Source organism: Rana temporaria, chromosome 3 (genome assembly GCF_905171775.1).
Source record: "Rana temporaria chromosome 3, aRanTem1.1, whole genome shotgun sequence".
NCBI classification, from domain to species: domain Eukaryota; kingdom Metazoa; phylum Chordata; class Amphibia; order Anura; family Ranidae; genus Rana; species Rana temporaria.
Genome location: NC_053491.1, coordinates 59,375,330 through 59,400,937, shown reverse-complemented (window position 1 = coordinate 59,400,937; position 25,608 = coordinate 59,375,330). Strand labels below are relative to the sequence as shown.

Sequence of the window (25,608 nt, the reverse complement as noted above, 5' to 3'; positions counted from 1 at the left end):
AATACTTATCTTAGAACGAAGCGCCCGCAGCGGCGCCCATTCACCGCTGAGGGGGGCCAACATTGCCCCAACCCCCTCACAGCCCAGCGCTCCAGGGGGGTTGGGAGGGGCAGAGCACAGAGCCAGTGACCAACAGTCGCCACTCTCTGCAGATTCAAGGCCAAGAACTGAGTGATCGGTGGTCTTTAAACATTCACTTATTGATCTTAGATCTGGCGGGGGACAGCTGTTGTTGGGATCAGTTTTTTATTTATTTTTTTAAAAGCCATACTTTTCTTCACCAAGCTGGCTTAAACAAAAGTATTTAAAATGGACAGGTAACCTGCAGTTTCCGTGAACCTGTATCTGTTCCAGTAAGATTTATATTGCTAAAAAGGTATAGTATATCATGAATTATACCTGCTTTTCAATATTGAGATTATTAAGCTTCTCCCATTTATCTTTCTCAATCTGCAAGTTTGTTTTGTATTCAGGTAAGCTGGCAAGTTCTTGCAGCCATCTGGCACGACCTTTTGTTAAGGCCAACTCCACCTAAGAAAAAAAAAAAAAACAACAGGGAGGAAAAACCCCCAAAAAATGATGATGAATTAAAAATCCACTGTGGAAACTTTTCAATAACAATGAACTGCTGAATATTGAATTACTGCATATTCACAAACTGATGACTAAGGCCTCATGTACACTGCTGCTGGTAAACAGACGTTTAAGAGCAGCTGTTTTTTTTCAGCTGCCCCTGAACTCTCCTCTATGGTATCTTATCAGTACATGTACACAGGGTCGTTTATAGTAGTTTCTAGGCAGTTGAGTTTAGAATAATTTTTTGCCGAATGCCGATAGAATTGCAGATAACCGGCTTTTGTTTACATCTGTGATCAGCTGTGGTTGGACACAACTGATCACATGGTAAACAGCTGCTGATTGACTCTTTAAATCAGTCCCAGCAGCGGGCGCAGTCACAGGAGGCTGCCATAGGGTGGACTCCCAAAACTAGCCAGCTGTGCTGTAGCTGCCATTCAGCTATATTGCAGTCGGCAAGTGGCTAAGTAGTGACAACCTTATTACCGGATCAATAGGCCTATAGCTGAAATGTAAAGATGAATATATAGAAAAAAGGTTAACTATGAAATATAAAAATTGCTCTAGCCCATAAGGCTGCATTCACACCTATATGTATCGTATTGAGCAATTTTGTACAGGACAAAAAGGCCACCAATGTAAAAAAAAAAAAAAAAAAAAAAAAAAGGAAAGCCAAATCTGCCCGAATTGAGCTACAAAAAAAGCTCCAGAACTTTTCTGAGTGCCAGGAGTGTGGCTTCAGGCAAATTGGAGTAGAGATGGGAACCATCTCCATAGAGAATAGTTGATTTTTTTTCCTCCTCCAGCGTTTTGGAGCTTCAGGCTTCAAGCTATAAAACGCTGAGGTATGAATGGGGTCTTAGGGGTACACAGGTGTGACAGATGAACTGGTGAAAGTACCTGAGTGGAAATGTCCTCCCAATGCTTTATTTCCAGCTCCATACAAGCCTTTTGGACGGCCTTCTCTTTCTCTAGCATAGCATTGCCGAGTTTCATCTTCAGATCCTCCAGCTGTTCAGTTTCTAGCACAGATTGTACAATTAATGATTGCTCAGTCTGTACAGCACAGTCTTCTAAACGCTGCATCAACGTCTCTCTGGCATGTTTTAAAGCGTTATCCAGCTTGTGTTTCCACTGATTCTCAATATCTTGAATTTTAATTGCAGTTGCCTAAAAAAAATTAAAATAAAAAAAAAACCCACACATCGTCAGATGATTTGTAGAATATCAAGAATATGAAAAGCAGCAAAAATAGTAAAGAAGCTCCATAATATAGATTGAAATATCAAAAGAAAGCGACAACCTCAGAAAGAGTGCAGAAAGAAACACAAATGGACTGTCAGAGAAGAATGAAACCATTGGACAGTTTATATATCGGAATCAATTCACCAAGCGATAAATACCACATGAATTTTTAAGTTAAAATAACATATACAATATTCATCTCAAAAGCAGTAGATTCACAAAAAATAAAATGCGTTATTTACTGAATGCATTAAATATTTATGTTTTGTGATATTTAGCACTGGTTATTTTTCGCAATTTTTTCATGCCGACAATGCACCCGAGGATAGTTAAAGTAAATAAATGCACACAAATATTATGAAACTGAAAAATTTAAAGCATGCGTTCATTCACAGAACGATCGCCCTCTGAGGAAATGTTACAATTTATTTTTATTCCTGAGCTCAGGGCAGAACATTTCCACACGGATACATTGTATACTTGCTGACCAGTGCCGAGATCCCCTCATTGTTATTTAGTACATTGCTAAAATGCCGACTGCCTGGTGGTAAATAACGAATGTGCGTGTTCTTTAGTGAATTTACTTAAATGAGATCTTTTGTTGTGGCATTTACTTCACATTTAATATTTTACTTTGATGAATTGACTCTCTCTTACAATCCCATGCGAAATTTCCCAAAAAGTAAATCATGTGACCATCATATCGCAGGTGAAATCCTTTACTCCTGCTCATGTGTCATCTCTGCTTGGCGGCCGGTGATCAGGACTCAGAAGCCAGCCAGCCAGCGCCCAGCTGGGAGCTCCGGGGCGGCGTATCGCTGGATTCTAGGAGCGTATAGTTCTGCTTTAAGTGTAGGGTCAAGGTAAAGGAATATTTTAGGGTAGAAGTCAATTGTGCGCCTGCACCTTTAAGGATGGGTGGCTCCCCTTCAGTCCACCTGCCCTCATCTATCCATTAGAATGCATGTGCCTCCATTGTGGGGACACTCATTGTTTAGTGTTAGGACCACAGATTACAGGGTGCCTTGGCGCGGCTCTGTGGCTCACGCATGCGTTTGCAAATGCTGGCGGACAAATCCCCTGTTTTTAACGCATACTGTTAGACAGGTTAATTGGCTGTTCTGCGAGCTGGTCGGTAAGTAGGCTTGGTTTTTCCCTGGGCATTCCCCAGGTTTTGTTGTTAGCAGTCAATTGTACAGTGAAGTTCAAGTGTTGGTTCACAGAAAAAATGAAAAGATGAACACCATACACTCTCCTCGCTTTCTCAGCCCCTGCTGTACCCAACTGGGAATTCTGAGCTGTGAATGCCCATGTAGCTGCTCCCGAGATTTGAATTTCCCACTCTTCTCTTTCAAGCGTTTCTGGGACAAACCAGAGCAATTCCGATTGGTCAGCCAAGATCAGGTTAGAGAGGGGAAAGGGTGTACGGTGTTCATTGACCTTTTTGTTTCTTTCTGCAAAAGTGAACCAAGTAACAGGTTTAAAGTGCAATCCCAACGCCAATCTCCTGGCCTCTCTGATCGCCCTCTACTAGGTGACTAGGAGGGTTCCCAGTGACATTCACACCTGTGTGCAAAGGGTTCATTCTCACACTCACTAACCTAAATTACTAGGTGAGAGGAAACCTCATCTACTGGGGCCTTTACCACCAAGGAGCCAATGAAGCGCTGGAGAATGGGGGCACATGGGAAGTATTTGGGGGCACATGGGAAGTATTTGAAGAGCTTATCGAGACATTTACTGTTCATGAGCCAGTAGGTGATCTTATTTAAAAAAAAGGGGGCTAAGTTTTTACAAGCAGTGAACGCTTGAGAAATTTTTATGCAGCATATAAATGCAAAATTTGTGTTTAAAACTGGTTTCTAATACTTAATTAACAAAAGAGTCATCAGTTGCACACATTTGCAGACACAGTACATGTGGAAGTGACACACCACTCCAAGTGCCTCTAGGAGGTGTGATTCTACTTATATTGTGATACAGTAATGATTAGAAGAACTTGCATCCAATTTATTGATTGCTATACCATGTCCCAGTATTGAAACTCATCGATCAAAGCAGGATCACACTAGCAAAGCCCCCCTGATTGATGTATGGCTATTCTATGTATTTATAAGTCCCTTTCAGCAACTACCATGGCAGCATGCTGGTGTTTTTGCCATATACATGAAAAATTGAGTAATTTGCCGTTTTATTTTTGTAATGTTTTCCAGGACAGCGCTGACAGTTCATGGATTTACTTTACAGTCCAGAGCAGGTTTGTGGAATAAAGCTGTGACCATTGGAGTTGATTTACTGAAACTGGAGAGTGTAAAATCTGGTGCAGCTCTACATAGAAACCAATCACCTTCCATTTTTGTCGAAACTTAAAAAGTAGTTGTAAACCCTCACATAAACCCAGTGAAGTGACTGGCACCAAGTGATACACAGAGATTAAGCAAAATTCTCCTACTGTACCCGTTTATCATCTCTTCTCTACAGCCCTTCAATGTCCAGAATTTATAAAGCTTGTCTGAGATTTCAGAAAGCAGGGGACCGGGAGCTGAAGTTTGAGTTCTGCAGATTTTAGCAATGAGAGCTGATTGAAGGGAAGGGACACAACTCCCTCCGCACAGCACACAATATCAAAGCTGGGGCTGTCAATCAGCTGAAGATTCCCTCCTGTCACCATTTTTCTCTTGGTGTTAGGAAAACTTGTCAGAAGTGACTCCTGTCAATAGCAGAGCGAGGGGGCAGGAGACAGAAATTACACCTAATTGAGATAAGTACACACTATAGAGTAGGGGTCTCAAACTGGCGGCCCTCCAGCTGTTGCAAAACTACAAGTCCCATGAGGCATTGCAAGGCTGACAGTTACAAGTATGACTCTCTCAGGCAAAGGCATGATGGGACTTGTAGTTTTGCAACAGCTGGACTAGTTTGAGACCCCTGCAATAGAGGGATATACTTTGTTCATATTTCACGTGTGAGATTTACAACCACTTTAAATAAAGAAGCTGAAGTTAGAAGCCGATTGGCTACCATGTACGGCTGCACCAGATTTTGCACTTTCCAGTTTTAGTAAAACAACCCCAATGTGTCATCAATGGTGTGCGGCTGCTCTTTTTTTCTACAGTCCAGAGCAGGGTTTTTTAGGGCCACTAGACAGCCACTTTTTTGTAAAAAAAAAAAACACAGGTAATGCACCGTTTACAGGAACTGTATTACCGGCGTATACCGCGCACTTTTTTCCCCTTAAAATCAGGGGAAAATCGTGGGTGCGCGATATACGCCGATACTGTTACAGCGGTGTTTGGTTTTTTTTAATTAGGCGACGAGCGCCGCAGCCTAGAGCCGAGCCCGAATGTACTGCACACTCGGCTCCGCCCACAGCCACCCGAGAGGAGCCAAACAAACAGGAAATCCGGCTCCTCTCGGCTCGGTGCCTAATTCAAATACGAACACCGCCGCAACCCCGGGCAACGTGCGGATGGAGGACTGTAAGGACCCCGCAGACGGACACCTGGACGGACGCCGCGAGGAAGGCTGGACGGACCCCGCGCACGGCTGCAAACGGACGCCGGACCGAACAAGGCCGCCGATGGATGCCGGGCAAGACACCAAAACTGTTAGTAATTCATTCCCCCCCCCCCAGGAATTTCCCTTCTAGATTAGGGGTGCGCGCTATACGCCGGTGCGCGCTATAGGCAGATAAATACGGTACATATGCTTTATGTGGTCATACTCAACAACAAAATATGCAGGTTTGCAACCATTAGTTGCCATCAGCGGACCACACACACCTGTTGCTGCTCCTTTATCCAATCTTCTTTTGCCAAAGCCAAATGAATTTCAGTTTGCCTCTTAATTTCTTCCTCCTTTTCTCTCTGCCCTTGTGCCTTCATCACCGCCAATTCAGACTGGTGTTTATCTTCTAACTCCCTCTTCAAAGACTGCAACAAATGTTCTTTTTCCTCCAGCAGCTGATCTCTCCACTATAATGAAACGGACACTTAGAATGCCTGTAGGTATTTAGTCTCCTGCACATACAGTATATAGGAAACCGAATTGTAGGTCAATGTACCTTTTCTTCATTTAGCTGGAATTCCTTCCTCAGATTCTCACGGATGGTGTCCTCCAGGGTATCCTTCTCTTTACACATGGCTATGTAACACTCCTGTACTGCAGTCATCTCATTGGACAATTCATTCATTTGTGATCTGCAATATAGGGGGGGGGAAGAGGTATTACCTATGGCGAAGACTTGACAATGTATTTTTAAAAAGAAAACACATTTGGAACGCTGGATATTGAACCAAGAAATCCTTACTGTAACTGGGAAATGTTCATCTCGTAGGACTGGCTCAACTGGACTTTTTCAGCTTCAAGCTTCTCGCTGAGCTCCATTCTTAAATGATTCTTAATGTCTTCATGATGCTGTTCGTACGTTCGCTCGCACCTGGGAAAACACGCACCGATTATTCATCAGGAACTAACTTAGGGAATTTTACAAAACAGCTGTAAACACTTAGGAGACGCATTTATAAAAGCTTGCAAAATAAACACTTTCCCTTTCTCTGCACTTCAACATAATTCATCCCAAAATGTAAAAAAATACCATCTTATGTTTTATGCTATCCCCATATTTAGGGTGTAACATGGTCACAGCCCTCCACCCTCAAACGGACCCCCTCACTTATAAAAGTTTGGGGGTTCTTCCACTGGCCGACTTTGAATTTGGCACAGCCGTGCAATTCACAGGAATCTGTGAAGGGAAAAAAATACATGTCCTATCTGCCACCGCAGTAGAGGGACTCATTGGGGTTTATTTACTAAAGGTAACACAAGTGCAGTTGCTCCAGAGCTTTGTAAATGAGGGAAAGATTCACTTTGCAAAAAAAAAACACAAATCACATGCAAGGTAAAAAAAAAAAAAAAACAGTACATTTGCTTGTATATGATTGGATGATAGAAATTAGCAGAGCTTTCCCTAATTTCAGATCTTCCTCTCTGATCTAGAGCAACAGCACTTGCAGTACACAGTGTATTTGCCTTTAGTAAATCAACCTCCCCGTTTTCAACGGAGCGCAAGTGTGGTGACATCATTGTACTGATAATTCCTCCAAAACCTGAATGTCTACCTCGGTGTTGACTTGTGGCTGGAGAAAGAAGCTGCAGGAGCTAGAGCATTGCACCCACAATCCACTGAACATGGTTACAATACTTTGCAGGATTAAATTAAAAGAATAAAAATAAATGCATTTTTTTATTACTTAAAGCGAAACTCCACCCACTTATCTGCTCCCCCCCTCCGGTGCCACATGTCAGGGGGAGGGGGGAATGGGTACCTGTTTTTGTTCTCTGCTGCCGGGCCAGTTAGAAACCACAGCGCCTTAACGTCAGCAGCTAGAGTATTTGGCTTTAAAAAAAACAAAACAAAAACAAACCTGTGTGGGGGGGCATAACGCCTCTTTAATATAGTTGCACCTATTTGCAAATGGTAGACGTACAAATAAACTTGTTTTCTAAAAACAAATATAACTAATATTACTTGTGCCCAGGCAGTACCCTGAAAAATCTACCTTGGTTCTGGAATTCCTTCTGAAAAGAGCAGTGCGCTTCCTGCTATGCGAGTGTGCCCAGACACTTCAGTGTCTACAGTCTGATGGCATCTAAAGCACTTCTGTCCCTGACCGTTAGGAGATTTAAAGAGAGATTTGGTGAGGTCACTACTGTGCTGCTCATTGTTCTCTGTGCTGGAGGCTCTGACATGAGGAAGCAAAGACCTGTCTTTACTAGACTGCAGAACAAGGCATGGCAAGTCAGTATTTAGGGGCTGCAGTGAGATAGCAGACATAACTGGAGACACCTCTACTGTAAATATTGCATGCTTCCTACTGAACACCAATATAAAAGGGGCGTATTCTCACAGACCAACTGGATTTAGTAAGGGGTCCTTAAAACCAAGAAAACTAGTGCAAAATCATTGCACAAAAGCAGGTAGTATAACATGTTTGTTGTTTTAAAAAAAATGTGCCTTTATTATCACTTAATCAAGGTTAAAAAAAAAAAAAAAAAAATTGACACTGACCAGCGTACCTGAGCCCCGTAATTCCCACACCGGAGACGTGCTGTCCCTCTCTGGCTGGGGTTCTCGGCTCTTGATTGGATAGATTGATAGCAGCGCAGCCATTGGCTCCTGCTGCTGTCAATCAAAACCAATGATGCGAGCGTCAGGGCAGAGTCCGGCATTCTGTGTCTATAAACGCAAATGCTGGACTCAGGAGCGCGGCCCACACAATAACCCCCAGGGAAGAGTTTCTCCTAGAGACTTTACCGATGGGGGGTGGGGGGGGGGATGGTTGCCATGAGCACCATTGGGGGGCCCCAGAAGACTATGATTATTATTGAGAGTGGGCCATTTGTTTGTAATTTTAGGATACGAACACGCCTGAGCTCATCACTAGTCTGAATCTGTATGATTTCACCATAAACATACACTCACTGGCCACTTTATTAGGTACAGCGGTTCAATTTCTTGGCATCACATTGCTAAACAGACAATAACATGGCAGCAACTCAATGGATCAGAATGGGGAAGAAAGGAGATTTTAAGTGGAAGTAAACCCATCCATAAAACAGTTTCATTTACGGAACGTGCTGGAAATGCAACACTTCCATTGGTTGTGCTCTCAACCAAACTGTAAAACCATCCAATGGCTGGTGTCATAACCGATCACATGCGCAGCATCATGGCAGTTGTAGATTAAACAGAGGCAAAGATGTCAGCTTCCTTGGCTGAAAATGACCAGGGAGTTTACATACACTATACATACATACATACATACACTATAAGTGACTTTGAACATGGCATGGTTGTTGGTGCCAGATGGGCTGGTCTGAGTTTTTCAAAAACTGCTGATCTACTGTGATTTTCACACACAACCATCGCTAGGGTTTACAGAGAACGGTCCAAAAAAAGAGAAAGTATCCAGTGAGCGGCGGTTGTGTAAACGAAAATGCCTTGATGATGTCAGAGGAGAATGGGCAGACTGGTTTGAGATGAATCTTACAACCAAGGTATGCAGAATACTATCTCAGAACACACAACACATCTAACCTTGAAGCAGATGGGATACAGCAGCAGAAGACCACACCGGGTGCCACTCCTGTCAGCTAAGAACAGGAAACTGAGGCTACAATTCGCACAGGCTCACCAAAATTGGACAATAAAAGACTGGAAAAACATTGCCTGGTCTGATGAGTTTCGATTTCAGATGGTAGAGTCAGAATTTGGTGTAAACAACACGAAAACATGGATCCATCCTGCTTTGTATCTACGGTTCAGGCTGGTGGTGGTGTAATGGTGTGGGGGATATTTTCTTGGCACATTTTGGGTCACTTAGTACCAATTGAGCATCGTTAAAATGCCACGGCCTCCCTGAGTATTGTTGGTGACCATGTTCATTCCTTTATGGACTACAGTGTACCCGTCTTCTGATGGCTCCTTCCAGCAGGATAATGTGCCATGTCACAAAGATCCAATCATTTCACCACTGGACAATGAGGTCACTGTACTCCAATGGCCTTCACAGTCACCAGATCTCAATCCAATAGAGCACCTTTGGGATGTGGTGGGAGGGATTTGCATCATGGATGTGCAGCCGACAAATCATCAGCAACTGCATGATGCTATCATGTCAACATGGACCAAAATCTCTGAGGAATGTTTCCAACACCTTGTTGAATCTATTCCATGAAGAATTAAGGCAGTTCTGAAGGTAAAAGGGGGTCCAACCCTGTACTAGCAATGCATACCTAATAAAGTTGCCAGTGAGTGTATATTGTCATACAAACCAAATAGCAGATAGACTGCTTGGCCCCAATGCTACATGAATAGCCGGCCTAAAGCTGGGTATACACCAGTAGATTTTAGTTTTAAGAACATCTGATCAATTTTCTAATTGTTGGTGAGGTCAAACTGACAATCATTTGTGACTAAAGGAGTAGGATGGGAAAATGTTCTCAAATTTATTACAGTGTATGTGGTTTTCGTTAAGTAAAGTACATTCGTCCCAAAATCAAATGTTAAAAACTAAGGGCCAGATTCACAAAAGAGATACGCCGTCGTATCTCTGAGAGTATCTATGCGGCCGATTCATAGAATCAGTTACGCATAGATAGCCCTAAGATCCGACAGGTGTAATTAACTTACACCGTCGGATCTTAGAATGCAATACTTCGGCCGCCGCTGGGTGGAGTTCGCGTTGTTTTCCAGCGTCGGGTATGCAAATTAGCTTTTACGGCGATCCACGAAGGTACGCGCGTTCGTTACGTCGTCGCTAGTCATTTTTTCCCGTCGCAAAGTTAAGCATGCTTTTTCATGGCTTAATTTTAGACAGCCCATGTTAAAGTATGGCCGTCGTTCCCACGTCGAATTTCAATTTTTTTCTTTGCGTAAGACGTCCGGGAATACGAAAGTACGTTACGCACGTCGCCATTCAAAACATTACGTCGGGCGACGTCATTTCGCGCAATGCACGTCGGGAAATTTCCACACGGAGCATGCGCAGAACGTTCGGCGCGGGAACGCGCCTAATTTAAATGGTACACGCCCCATTTGAATTAGGCGGGCTTGTGCCGGACAGCTTTACGTTACACCGCCGTAAGTTTACACGCAAGTGCTTGGTGAATCAGGCACTTGGGCTGAAAACTTGCGGCGGTGTAACGTAAAGGACATACGTTACGCCGCCGCAAAGATATGTGAATCTGGCCCTAAAATTTTGAAGTTCTTTTGAAATGGAACTTTACCTATAACAACTTGATAAAAAAATAATGTTCTTTAGTGAGGAGCATAAATTTCACATTAATAATTATGCTGCCAAAATTAGTGTGCACTGTAACTTGCCTCCAGCATAGTTACGGTTTCTTCTTGCCGGTGGCTGCCATTTTGCTGAAGCCTAGAGCCCCTGAGCAGCAGTAAATCTTTAGGCTGTCAACAGATTGGCCTCTACATATTCGGCACAGAGCCTAAAAATAGAGAGCAACTAAACATGTGCAGAGCTGGGTGAGACAGTGTATTACAGGATTTTATACAGTATGGGCACTTATTTTTAATTGTTTTGCATAGCTATACCTGCACAAGGGGCCAGCCTGAAGTGATCTAGGACAGAATTTTCACATTAAATGGAGGTTTGTCAGGCCATTTATTGTACGGAGAATTTTCGGACAAACAGTCGCTGAAAATCTTTGTGTGTACCCAGCTTTAGTTTGAAGTACTAAACAGAACAAGACTAAAATAGTTGTAAAAATGCAAAACAATTCACCTCTCAATGGATTCCTTCTTATCTATATCAAAATCTTGAATCATTTCTCGCATTTCACTACAGAGCTGCTGATTTGCTGCCTTCAATTTCTCTTCATTTGCTGTGAGCTCATCGATATGCAACAAATGTTTCTATTATAGGAAAAAGGAAACAAAAAAAAAGGTTAAAACGTGGAAACACATAAAGCTACATTCAGCTCTGTTCTAGGTCGATACAATTAGTGTGTAATAATGGAGTCCTATGTCTCCCCTTCCCATAATTCCTAAATAGCAGATTAACCACTTCCAGCCCAAGGACATCATATGACATCCTGGACTTTGAGTGGAGATATCTGAATGATGGGTGCAGCTACAGGCATCATCCAAATATCTTTTTCGTCCGGCGATTCTGTGCACCGTAAGAACAATCATAGCGTTTGATCCCTTATACAGATGGCGGGAAGGGACATACACACCCCTCCCCCCCTTCCACCACTTCTTCAGGCTCACCCGTATGATCGGCGAGCTGGAGAACGGATCGGTCGCCACCGGAAGTCGATCATAGAGATTTCTGGTGAACAGATGGCTAGTACTTGTTTTAAGCCTGGGCTGAAGTTTTGCCAAAGAATATGCATTTGACATCTACCAGTATATTTAATTTAAGCAAATCTGGCTTGCATCACAGGAGGACCTTTTAGGATTTCACTGGCTACATGCTTCTTCCACTATATAGTGAAGCCAAGGGCTCATGCATATGGATAGCAAGAGGCACAGACATGCTGCAACATAAAAAGCCTGGTGGTTTTCCGAGTACCTGGGAAACTGTAGGTGGCACGCACAACCAACCATAAAAGTGACTGCCTGCTATTTTGCAACTTTAGTGTTGAGTTTATGTGTCTTAACCGGTTAAGACCCGGACCATTATGCAAGTTAAGGACCTGGCCCCTTTTTTGCGATTAGACGCTGCGTCACTTTAACTGACAATTGCGCGGCCGTGCGATGTGGCTCCCAAACAAAATTGGCGTCCTTTTTTCCCCACAAATGGAGCTTTCTTTTGGTGGTATTTGATCACCTCTGCGGTTTTTATTTTTTGCGCTATAAACAAAAATAGAGCGACAATTTAAAACAAATATATATAATAATAATAATAATAATAATAATAATTATTAAATAAATAAATAAATATTTATAATATATATATATATATATATATATATATATATATATATATATATATATATATATATATATATATATATATATATATATATATATATATATATATATATATATATATTTTAAAAAAATAAAAATTTTCTTTCCGCAGTTTAGGCCGATACGTATTCTACATATTTTTGCTAAAAAAAAAAAAAAACGCAATAAGCGTTTGATTGGTTTGCGCAAAAGTTATCGCGTTTACAAAATAGGGGATAGTTTTATGGCATTTTTATTAATAATTATTATTTTTTTTTACTAGTAATGACGGCGATCAATTTTTTTTTGTGACTGCGACATTATGGCGGACACATCGGACACTTTTGACAGATTTTTCGGACCATTGTCATTTTCACAGCGAAAAGTGCTATAAAAATGCACTGGTTACTGTGACAATGACACTGGCAGTGATGGGGTTAACCACTAGGGGGCGCTGTAGGGGTCAAGTGTGACCTCATGTGTGTTTCTTACTGTAGGGGGGCGTGGCTGAATGTGTGACGTCACTGATCGTCGTTCCCTATAACAGGAAACGAACGATCAGTGACACTGCCACAGAGAAGAACGGGGAAGGTTTGTTTACACACACCTCTCCCAGTTCTTCAGCTCCTGTGACCCGGGTCCCGCAGTCACAGAGCTTCGGACCGGGTAGCAAGCGCGCCGCCGACGGCGCTCTTGCGACCCACGGCTGGGTTCTTAAAGGGAATGTACATGTACGCCCTTGTGCCCAGTCGTTATGACATCAGCTATTGGATGGTTTGACAGTTTGGTTAAGAGCACAACCAATGGGAGTGTTACATTTCAGACACGTGCCAGAAACGGTTTTATGGATGGGTTTACTTCCGCTTTAAGGACACAAAGAGCCAGCTCAGGAGTGAGCACACATGATTGACTTTACGTCAAGCAGCTTGCTTAGGGGGCACTCAGTAGGGAGGAGGGGCCAGAAGTGCCAGAGGGGGTCCCAAGAAGAGGAGGATATGGGCTGCTCTATGCAAAACCATTACACAGAGCAGGTAAGGATTACATGTTTGTTATTTTTCAAAAAAAAAAATGGTGCCTTTACAATCACTTTAAACCTCCGCCTACTAAAATAAAATGGTAAAAACTGAATAGTTGACTTTGGAAGACAAGACAACAATATTTGTCGTGCCAAGGCAGTCCCAGGTGTAGGCGGCGATAGTGGTGAGGGTATATTGACCGTTTGACCATACACAATAGTAGATGTATTGCATCAATGGTGGGTAGGAAAAGTGGTAAGGGGATGATATTTAACGGTTAAAAAAAAAAAAAAAAAAAAAAAAAAAAACACATGTAGACCACGACAAAGGGGTTTAAAGCTTGTATATAGTCCAAGTAAAAAAAAAAAAAAAAACAACATGTATCCTGGGTAAAAACCTCAAGGACAGTGACAATCTGGGGGTCCATACTGAAAAGGCAGCTAGCTGAAGAGCAGAAGTTACTCTGGTAATAGGAACATAAAAAACAAGAAGCAGCGCCAATCTGTAGTAGTGTTAACATAAAAAAGTCAAGGGTGACTTGCTGCAGCACGGTCCTGTAGAGTTCAGTGGCGCCGGTGGTTTCCAGTGTCCCAAGCTTGATGTGGAGGGTGCAGGGAAGGATCAGCCAGACGTCACTGTGTCAGGTGGTTGCTGGTGGGCAGTTGGTGATCCAAGTTTGCTACCTTACGATGTGCCCACAAAAAAAAAAAAAAAAAAACACTTCCTAGTGAGTGCAACCATTTGCGATAAAAGTTTTATGTTAACACTACTACACTCGGATTAGCGCTGCTTTTTGTCTTTTTTTACTTTGGGAGCAACTTGTGCACTCACTTTCTTTTCACCAAGTCCAATACTTTTGGTTCTGTCCATACCAGCCTGCATGCTTTATAGTCCATATAATGTGATCCCACTGGTGTGCATCGAGTAGGGGTGGTGAAATGCATTGTTATGACACACAGTGTTTACGTTTTTCACTTTAAAGTGGAGGTTCACACAAAAACGTAATTTTTAACATTAGATTGAGGCTCATTTTGTCTAGGGGAATCGGGTGTTTTTTTTTAAATCGAAGCAGTATTTACCGTTTTAGAGAGCTATCTTCTCCGCCGCTTCCGGGTATGGGCTGCGGGACTGGGCGTTCCTATTTGACAGGCTTCCGACGGTCGCATACACCGCGTCACGATTTTCCGAAAGTAGCCGAACGTCGCTGCGCAGGCGCCGTATAGAGCCGCACCGACGTTCGGCTTCTTTCGGCTACTCGTGACGCGATGTATGCGACCGTCGGAAGCCTGTCGGAAGGCTGTCAATCAAATAGGAACGCCCAGTCCCGAAGACCATACCCGGAAGTGGCGGAGAAGATCGCTCTCTAAAACGGTAAGTACTGCTTCGTTTTTAAAAAAACTAGCCGATTCCCCTAGACAAAATAAGCATGAATCTAATGTTAAATTGTTTTTCGGGTGAACTCCCGCTTTAATAAAAGTTATAAAAAAAACACTTCATTGAACTCTGCAATACTCTGTGGTGTGCTGGCATGCGGTGATGTGAGCTCTGCTACATTTTTTAAGCAACACACACCACCACAATTGTTTCTCTGATCCCTTGCATTGATCAATGCAGATTAATGTATCTCAATGTATGTGTTTGAACAAGCCCTTAAACCCATTGGGGTTGATTTACTAAAGGCAAATAGACTGTATACTCTGCAATTACACTAATTTTTCCCTAGAGCTTGTAAATAAGCAGAGCTTTACCACATTTACTATCATCCAATCATGGGCAAGCAAATGCTTTTTTTATTTTCCCTTGCACTTGATTTGTTAAATGAAGAAAAAAAAATGGGAGCGCAACTGCACTGGCAAAGTGCACAGTCTATTTTCCATTAGTAAATCAACCCATAAATGTATTATTGGTAAAAGTACCTCAACTTCTTGCTGAAGCTTCCGATTCTCATCCAGCAGCCTTTGAATCTCCTGACTCTCTTGCTCTGTGGATCTGTGTGGATCCATGCAATCAAAGTTCCCTGGTCTGACCTGTAAAGTGATAATATTGTAATAGTAACCATAAGGAAGGTCTGCTGCAGTGACATTTAGAACCTTCTTGCCTTTATAGCAGCACAGAACATACTTCACAGTCCTTGACTTCTTTTTCAGCCCTTTCAAGTAGCTTCTTGAGTTCCTCAGTTTTTGACTGATAACCCTTGAGATCAGACTGGAGCTGCATAATCTGCTGACGTTTGGCTTTGTTGCTGCTCATGCAACGCTCCAGCTCTGTTTTCAGCTCTGTAATGACAGCATCAGATGGAAGGTCTTTTCGGACACCATTAGTGCGCAGTGACCTGCATGGACATAAAAACAAACGTCAACTAAACAAATAAGGTTCACTGAGCAAATTACCATTTTCATTTTAACAAATAAAAGGGTTAATAATTTGTTAGACAACACATTGCAATAGGATAAAAACAAACAAACAAAAAAAAAAAAGTTTTCGTGCTTTCGGATATTGTTGCATGAACTGTCGTGATCTGCTCTCGAAAAGCTGTGTACTAATGATCAAATTATCATACGATCACTTCGAAAGTGATTTTTGCCATCCGATTTTCTGATCATGTGTAAGACAAAGAGAAAGGGGGACCGGAGGATAGAATGGTAGCTGCTGCTAGTACCGCAAACTAGAGGTCGACCGATATATCGGTCGGCCGATATATCGGCCGATATTTGACCGTTTTTAAGAGATCGGCATCGGCCGATTATTGTAAAAAAATCGGCCGATTTTCGGCTGCCACACTAAGTCCCGCTCCACCTCCAGCAGCACAAGAAATGAATCCCTCAGCCACGCTGCTGGTAGTCTGCGCGCCGGCCCCGCCCCCCCCTTTACCTCGGCGGGCTGTAGCAGAAAGCAAACATGTCACAAGCCCGAGCAGCTGCAGTAGTTGTCTGTGCGGAGATCACACTTGTAATGCTTCCTGCATGCTGGGACGGTGGCGGGATTACTGAACATGGGCTCTAGGCTACAGCTCCAGCCGTAGCCTAGAGTCCATGTTCAGTAATCTCGCCACCGTCCCAGCATGCAGGAAGCTTTTGTGATCTCTTCGCACAGACAACTACTGCAGCTGCCGAGGTAGGGGGGCGGGGCCGGCGCGCAGGCTGAGGCTACCAGCAGCGTGGCTGAGGGATTCATTTCTCGTGCTGCTGGAGGCTGGCAGCCTGATACTGGGGTAATGTACAGTATTCATATTATCTATGATAGGTGCCTCGGCTCTCTAGTGATAGTACTCTACTCACGTGGGAGCTCACAGGTGTCATCCAATGGGCAGTGCTGGAGGGAACAGTGTGTACATGTCAGAGCACACCCCTCTCCTGTATACAAACTCATATACATACTCCTGTATACACACACATTTTATATATATCCATCCCCCACCCATGGCCAGCTCCATCCATCCATCCCCCTCTACAAAGCATCTCGCACCCACGGCCAGCTCCATCCATCTCATCCTCCACAATGCATCCCCCACCCACGGCCAGCTCCATCCATCCACCCCCCTCTACAAAGCATCTCCCACCCACGGCCAGCTCCATCCATCCACCCCCTCTACAAAGCATCTCCCACCCACGGCCAGCTCCATCCATCCACCCCCCTCTACAAAGCATCTCCCACCCACGGCCAGCTCCATCCATCCACCCCCCTCTACAAAGCATCTCCCACCCACGGCCAGCTCCATCCATCCACCCCCTCTACAAAGCATCTCCCACCCACGGCCAGCTCCATCCATCCACCCCCCTCTACAAAGCATCTCCCACCCACGGCCAGCTCCATCCATCCACCCCCCTCTACAAAGCATCTCCCACTCACGGCCAGCTCCATCCATCCACCCCCCTCTACAAAGCATCTCCCACCCACGGCCAGCTCCATCCATCCACCCCCCTCTACAAAGCATCTCCCACCCACGGCCAGCTCCATCCATCCACCCCCCTCTACAAAGCATCTCCCACCCACGGCCAGCTCCATCCATCCACCCCCCTCTACAAAGCATCTCCCACCCACGGCCAGCTCCATCCATCCACCCCCTCTACAAAGCATCTCCCACCCACGGCCAGCTCCATCCATCCCCCCCCCTCTACAAAGCATCTCCCACCCACGGCCAGCTCCATCCATCCACCCCCCTCTACAAAGCATCTCCCACCCACGGCCAGCTCCATCCATCCACCCCCCTCTACAAAGCATCTCCCACCCACGGCCAGCTCCATCCATCCCCCCCCCTCTACAAAGCATCTCCCACCCACGGCCAGCTCCATCCATCCACCCCCCTCTACAAAGCATCTCCCACCCACGGTCAGCTCCATCCATCCACCCCCCTCTACAAAGCATCTCCCACTCACGGCCAGCTCCATCCATCCACCCCCCTCTACAAAGCATCTCCCACCCACGGCCAGCTCCATCCATCCACCCCCCTCTACAAAGCATCTCCCACCCACGGCCAGCTCCATCCATCCACCCCCCTCTACAAAGCATCTCCCACCCACGGTCAGCTCCATCCATCCACCCCCCTCTACAAAGCATCTCCCACCCACGGCCAGCTCCATCCATCCACCCCCTCTACAAAGCATCTCCCACCCACGGCCAGCTCCATCCATCCACCCCCCTCTACAAAGCATCTCCCACCCACGGCCAGCTCCATCCATCCACCCCCCTCTACAAAGCATCTCCCACCCACGGCCAGCTCCATCCATCCACCCCCCTCTACAAAGCATCTCCCACCCACGGCCAGCTCCATCCATCTCCCCCTCCACAATGCATTCCCCACCCACGGCCAGCTCCATCCATCCATCCCCCTCCACAACGCATCACCCACAGCCAGCACCATCCATCCACCCCCCTCCCTCCATCCACAGCCAGCACCATCCATCTCTTCCCCTCCACAATGCATCCCCCACCCACGGCCAGCTCCATCCATCCATCCCCCTCCACAATGCATCCCCCACCCACGGCCAGCTCCATCAATCCACCCCCTTCCCTCCATCCACAGCCAGCACCATCCATCTCTTCCCCTCCACGGCCAGCAACATCCAGCCATCCCCCTCCACAACGCATCTCCCACCCACGGCCAGCACCATCCATCTATCCCCCTCCACAACGCATCCCCCATCCACGGCCAGCATCATCCATCCCCCTCCACAACACATCCACCGCCAGCAACATCCAGCCATCCCCCTCCACAATGCATCCCCCACGCACAGCCAGCACCATCTTTCCCCCTCCACAGCGCATCTCCCACCCACGCCCAGCACCATCCATCCTCCTCCACAATGCATCCCAATCCAAAAATCGGCCCAAAATATCGGCCGCAAAAATCGGCATCATATATCGGCCATCGGCTGCCCCGATTTCGAAATATCGGCATCGGCATCGGCCAGAGAAAAACCCATATCGGTCGACCTCTACCGCAAACCCAAAATAACTATCACCCAGAAGAATATGTATTTTTATATACATTATATATATATATATATATATATATATATATATATATATATATATATATATATATATATATTATATACATTATATATATATTATACATATATATATATATATATACACACACACAGTAAAAAATTCATTTATTATACATAAAAAAAAAAATGTACAGTTTAAAAACAGGACTATGACAATCAACCTCACACTAGTTACAGGAGTAGAATATAAACGGAAATCCGTATAGTATCTGTTGTTGTGAGGTAAAGTTACAGATACTATACGGATTTCCGTTTATATTCTACCGCTGTAACTAGTGTGAGGTTGATTGTCATAGTCCTGTTTTTAAACTGTACATTTTTTTTTTTATGTATAATAAATGAATTTTTTACTGTATTTATTTGTGTCATCAGTACCGAGAAAGTCCATATTTTTTTTTTTCTTCTGGGTGATAGTTATTTTGGGTTTGCGGTACTAGCAGCCGCTACTATTCTATCCTCCGGTCCCCCTTTCTCTATTAATTCCTGGATGATGGTACATTATATGATTCTTTAAATAATTGATCTGAGGCTATACTCAAAACTTATGTGTAAGACAAAGGCTATAACCTCCGATTTATTAGGAGCTTGGGACATCTTCCAGTGTTTAGCCATCATTGTTCTCGCCACCAGGAAAACATGGGCAGTTACCGTTTGGAACGATAAGGGGAGTTTATCGATTTGTAAGTTCAAAATGTAAGCGGATGTCAGCGGATGAACATCAGTTTCCGCTATGCTCCAAAACTGATGGAGGAAAACTCTAATTTTACCATCCGTCTGCGGATCGGATGAAAAACGCACAGACGGTCTGTTTTCATCCGATCCCCCCCCATACAGGAAAGCAGAGAGCTGAACGTTCCGTTTCTGCACAGTGTGCAGAGATGGACTAGACATCCGCCGGCTCAGCGGGGGACCAACGGAGCGTTCCCTGCTGAGCAAGCGGATGTCCAAAAATGGATCCTCCCGGGATCCGCACGTGTGAATGGGGCATAACTGATGACAGTAAGCGAGGAATAAAGGGCACAGCTTTCTTTTTGCCCTCCTCCAGCCAGAGGCTACAATACACCTTTTCTTTTGCATGCCACTTTTGTGCCACAAACAATATACCTTTGGAATCGAGACTTTTGCCAGTTAACTTTCTTGATACCCAAATCCCTGTAGGAGTCAGAGAATTCTTCTTGCTCTTCTGCACCAAGGAAAACCCCCAGTTTAGCAGCAGATTCATACATTGTGATTTGTTCTTTAAGTTCATTTATTTCCTCCTATAGTGCAAAGAAAACATGTTACTTTATGCATTCCTTCTCCGTTAGGGTGGGCAGAATCAAAGAAATTCACAAGACACTCATTCTTTGAGTAAAAGTTTTTCAAGCAGTTATAAACCCAAAATACCAAATAAATTGCAGTTTACCAATCCCTAAATATGGGGGCTGCAGTAAATTCTGATAGCAGCGGGTGCTACGGTCAAAATACAATGTACTAGGGCAAGGGGGAGTGGAACTCCTCCATTGATCTTGTTTATGTAGATGAGGAATCTGGTAGTCTTGGTTCATTACTGCCCATTGGCAGAATGAAAAAAAAACTAACCATGTTTGGCCAGCTTTAGGGTGTCTTCAATCAGCAGCATTGTCAGTCTGGGGAGAGAGCAGAGGTAGATGGACTAGCACAGTGATCTCCCTTTGCTTGCTTTTATCCGGCCTCCTGGGGCAAGATTTAATCCTCTGACCCAAACGATGGGGCCCAGCGACACCAACAATGGGGCCCACCAACAATGGGGCCCAGCGCCTCCCAGCGACACCAACAATGGGGCCCAGCGCCTCCCAGCGACACCAACAATGGGGCCCAGCGCCTCCCAGCCACACCAACAATGGGGCCCAGCGCCTCCCAGCCACACCAACAATGGGGCCCAGTTCCTTCCCACTGATGCCGGGCCATTTTCTACTTCCAATGGCTACAGTCCGGCCCCTCTAAAGTCTGAAGGATGGTAAACTGGCCCTTGGTTTAGAAAGTTTGGAAACCTCTGGCACGAGCCACTAGCAGATTTAGATGGACTTGGCTAACAAATCATAGCTGAACTCCAGGTAACACTTTTTAAAGTGGTCACAGAAACACTGTTTTTGTATTAGAATAAACGCTTAACATAAATTAATAAAAGCACCCATTATTGGCACCCCTGTCAGGGTTAAAGTGGAATGAAAAAAAAGGCACAAATACTTGCCACCGACACCCACAAGGTCCCTTGCCAGCATTTTCTCCTGGCTTTTTCTGGGTCCTGGTCTTAAGCCACCTTGACTGGCGGGATAACGTTATTCCTGTACATATGCAGAAACCATTCATCCCGACACTGACCTAGAAATGTACACAGAGCTCTGCACAGCTCCATTTATATTCAGGGGAGGATTGTGGACAGGCAGGCAAGTGTATTTTATTGCAGAAGATATGCAAATAAAGAGCCTGTCTGTTCGCAATTTATTTTCTGTGTTTAGATTAGTTTGTCTCAACCTCTAACTGGCACCTTTGCTGGACAGCTTGGTCTGCCAAAAAAGAAGTTGAAAAATAACAGACTTATTGACCAGATCAACAGATGAAAATAATCGAGGCCTAAAAGAAAAAAAAAAAAAAAAAAAAAACGAACAAGAAAAAACGAATGCGGCCACCGTATCTAAAGATTAGTAAGCTGCAATATTACATGTTTGCTTTTGTGTTTAATACCTTTTGCGGTAATGTAATCTACACTGATAAAAAAAAGAACACTAACCTGCAGTGCCTTATTCATTCCATCACTAATGGTTTTTGATGACTGTAATTGCTGAAGCTGCATTCTTAACTGTGAAGCCTCCTGGATCGAACCTAAAAATTTAAAGTTTAACGTTTAGAGAGTTTCAAAGTTTAGAACAATCAAACACAGCATTAAAACTTGACTAGAATTCTAAAATGGAGCACATTCTAGTTACTGGGCCCTTGTGAAAAAAAAAAAAAAAAAAAAAAAACCACCACATTTGTGCCAACTACCCAGGCCGGCATTGTTGCAATCCGATGACCTTCTGCTGCACCGAGCACAACTGCAGCTGCCTCAAAGTACCAGTATCTCATACACACTCCTTACTTACTTTTTACCATAACCGCTTGCCGACTGCTGCATGACTATTTTCGTCAGCAGAGTAGCACGGCTGCGCATATGGACATACCTGTACATCCCCTTTAAAATTGCGGCATTTTATGCCGGGTGCCCGTGATCCTGTCACAGAGCTGCAGAACAGGGAGATGCCATTGTAAACAAGGCATTTCCCTGTTTTGCCTTGTGACAGGACAGTGATCTACTGCTCCCTGTGATCGGATCGGAAACAGTGACCACTGTCATGTCACTTGTAGTCCAGTCCCCACACAGTTAGAATCACTCCCTAGGACACACTTAACCCCTTCTCTGCCAGTGTCATTTACACAGTAATCAGTGCATTTTTATAGCACTTATCACTGTATAAATGACAATGGTCCCAAAAAGGTGTCAAAAGCGTCCACCATAAAGTCGCAGTCAAGATAAAAATCGCAGATCGCCACCGTTACTAATAGAAAAAAAAATGCCATAAAACTATCCCCTATTTTGTAGACGCTATAACTTTTGCCCAAACCAATCAATATACACTTATTGCGTTTTTTTTGCCTAAAATGTGAACGTATGAGCAGGTGTCCCAATACTTCTGGTAATATAGTGTTCGTACACATCACCAATACTTTATAATGTCAAGATCTACCATCACTTGGTGGTTTTACGCAGCTGTATCTAACATAAAACAGTACATTTTACAACATCGCTGCCCTCATGTCACATGAATAGACGTCTGTACCAGCTCACCTGTGTGTAAAAGATTGGCACATTGCTTCTGACTTTCCTCAAGACTCCTGGATAAGCGATTGATCATTTCCGTTTTTTCGAGTTTGCTTTCTTCACCCTTCCTCTCAGACCGTTTCAGTTGCTCCTCTAGTCGACTACAACACTCTTTCTACATTATGAAAAACAAAATAACAAGAGGAAATGTGAAGTTAAAACTACTAGTGATAAAACACTTGCCATAGAAAATGCAGCACAGGAAAGACAACATCATCTCAGGGGTCCAAATTGGTCATCTATACACTCTAAAACAGTGGTTCTCAACCTGGGAGTCGGGACCCCCTTGGGGGTCAAATGACAATTTGCCAGGGGTCACCAAATCCTGGGCTGTTACTGAATCCCGCACCGCTCTCCCAGCCCTTTCATGGCTGCCCAGCAGGCCTGTTCCTGGAGCCCATGGCCGCCCACTCAGCCTCTTTGCAGCCACCAATTCAGTTCACGACATGGCTGGGGGGCAGAGACTAGGTGTCAGCTGGCTGGTGAGGAATGTGAAGTGGGAGGGGCTGGAGGAGACCCTATCTCCTGATTTGGGCATAGGTGTCACTGCTGCGAGACACCACAAAGTCAGAGACACAGTGAAGTCAGAGACACAGTGAGCAACACTACCTGTGATTATAGTTGCTATTAAAAGTCCCCACTACAGTTCTCAGATCAGCAGATGGCCTTGATCAAAAGCACCTAATTTGGCTGATCAGAACTCCCCTTCTGTTGGAAAAAAAGAGACCACATGGGAAAGGAAAATAGGGGGAGGAACAAAGAAAAAGGGAGAGAAAGAATAGGAGAAAGAACAAGAGAGACGGCTAGAGAGAGGGATGGGGGGGGGGGGGGAAACAAGAAATTAGGATAGAGAGAGATAAAAAGGGAAAGAAAAGAGAACAAAGAGAAAATCCTAAAATGTACCATAAGGGGTTTTAATACTGTACGAGTGGAAGGGACTCAGGGAGCGCTAAATGTCTGTGGGTTAGGGGTGCAAATTACCTGTCTTGCCCCGGGTGCTGACAACCCACGCTACAAAAATAATTTTACTACTAGGGGTCCCCACAACTTGGGAAGTTTTATCAAGGGGTCACAGCACTAGAAGGTTGAGAACCACTGCTCTAAAAGGAGCCAAGAAAGCTCCACAGGTACAAAGAGACCAATGGCATCAGTTTGAGACAATCCTTAGAATATGCAGCATTTATTGAATTTGATTTGCAGTTGATCCACGTCAAGCAGGTTTGCATTTCCATAAACTTGTATGGGAATACAAATCCCACTTGAAGCAGAAAAAATCCAATCGACGTTGGGCCTAACAACATTTTTGGGATTGTTCAGGTTTACTGTAAAAGTTGAATATACTGTATGTGGAGGGCATGCCTTGAGGTCCAAGGTCATTTATGAATTCCAGACTAAAATATCTATTGCTTAATAGATATCGCATATGGTAATTATCAAGCACTATGTGCACTAGAATGTTCATCTATGGAACCCAAGAGGTTTATAAATGGAAGTAATACAGGGGTTGACAAATTTGCTTGGAATCTAGGAGCCAGCTAAAAAAGTTAGGAGCCAGAAAACGCACCCCGTCCCGACGAGCTTGCGTGCAGAAGCAAACACATACGTGAGCAGCGCCCGCATATGTAAACGGTGTTAAAACGCAATTTTGAAGCGTGACATGTTGGGTATGAATTTACTCTGCGTAACATTATCTTTCATAATATTTAAAAAAATGTGGATAACTTTACTGTTGTCTTATTTTTTAATTAAAAAAAGTGTATTTTTTTTTCCCAAAAAAGTGCGCTTGTAAGACCGCTGCGCAAATACGGCGTGACAGAAAGTATTGCAACGATCGCCATTTTATTCTCTGGGGTGTTAGGATAAAAAAATATATATAATGTTTGGGGGTTCTAATTAGAGGGAAGAAGATGGCAGTGAAAATAGTGAAAAATTACATTAGAATTGCTGTTTAACTTGTAATGCTTAACTTGTAATACCAACGGCCACCACCAGATGGCGCCAGCTCACAAAAAAAAAAATATATATATATTTTTTTTTTTTGCCCACCTTCCAAACCAAGTCGCCAGGACACTATTTCTAGTCGCCATGGCGACCTGGCGCCCGGGATTTGTCGATCCCTGAAGTAATACATATTAAGATAACCCATTTTTAAAATCAGACCTTCTGAACTGTGTATTACACGTGTCAAACAAGGCCTGTGGGCCGAATTCGGCCCTGCCAGGGCATTTCACGTGGCCCTCGCACCCAGAGCTTTTTTCAGCCAGAACGTAGCAGAACTCCACTCACCACTGTCACTTGTAAACACAGAAGCTTTCTATGTTTATGGAGGACAACTTTCCTCTCAGCGGCTCTCATCCTTGCCCGCCTTGCACTCATGGCAGGGAAAAGGCAGAAGCAGATGCAGTGTGAGAGGGGGTACCACGTGGTAAGCTGCACCGTTATCCCCATCAGTGCCCAGATGGCGTACCAATGATCTTCCTGCAAGTGAAAAAGGGAGGCAGAGCCGCCTACACTGCTGGTAGGTACTAGAGGTGGGCTGGGCAGATGAGAGGCAAAAAAAACTTTTGCGGGGGGGGGGGGGGGGCGAGATGAGGGCTGTGGAGTGAGATATGTGCAAAGGGGGAACAGGGGCGAGTTTTGCAGAGGTCAGAGCGGAAGTGAAATGTGGACAGCATGTGAAAGAGAGCTGAACCCCACACTCCTCGCATAGGGCACCCCTGAACCCCACACTCCTCGCATAGGGCACCCCTGAACCCCACACTCCTCGCATAGGGCACCCCTGAACCCCACACTCCTCGCATAGGGCACCCCTGAATTCTGCACATAAGACTCCTGGTATTTATTGCCCCTTTTAAATCCTCCAAATGTGAAATTTGGCCACACCCACCATTCAATGCGGTT

The 25,608-nt window shown here is 44.5% G+C and overlaps 1 protein-coding gene across 4 annotated transcripts in view; it reads right to left on the bottom strand.

Annotated features, from left to right (window-relative positions):
• CEP152 (centrosomal protein 152) overlaps positions 1-25,608 on the bottom strand; it is a 77,351-nt gene that overhangs the window by 24,446 nt on the left and 27,297 nt on the right. For 2 of the 4 annotated variants that reach the window (XM_040342648.1, XM_040342651.1), the window contains 11 exons: positions 22,675-22,822; positions 21,580-21,671; positions 19,932-20,086; positions 15,436-15,646; positions 15,231-15,341; positions 11,127-11,257; positions 6,131-6,259; positions 5,885-6,020; positions 5,604-5,795; positions 1,477-1,746; positions 400-531 (listed from right to left, as the gene is read on the bottom strand). In XM_040342648.1, the coding sequence (XP_040198582.1) occupies positions 400-531; positions 1,477-1,746; positions 5,604-5,795; positions 5,885-6,020; positions 6,131-6,259; positions 11,127-11,257; positions 15,231-15,341; positions 15,436-15,646; positions 19,932-20,086; positions 21,580-21,671; positions 22,675-22,822 (1,707 nt within the window). The remainder of the gene's footprint in view (positions 1-399; positions 532-1,476; positions 1,747-5,603; positions 5,796-5,884; positions 6,021-6,130; positions 6,260-11,126; positions 11,258-15,230; positions 15,342-15,435; positions 15,647-19,931; positions 20,087-21,579; positions 21,672-22,674; positions 22,823-25,608) is intronic. The other 2 variants (XM_040342649.1, XM_040342650.1) reach the window with 2 other exon arrangements.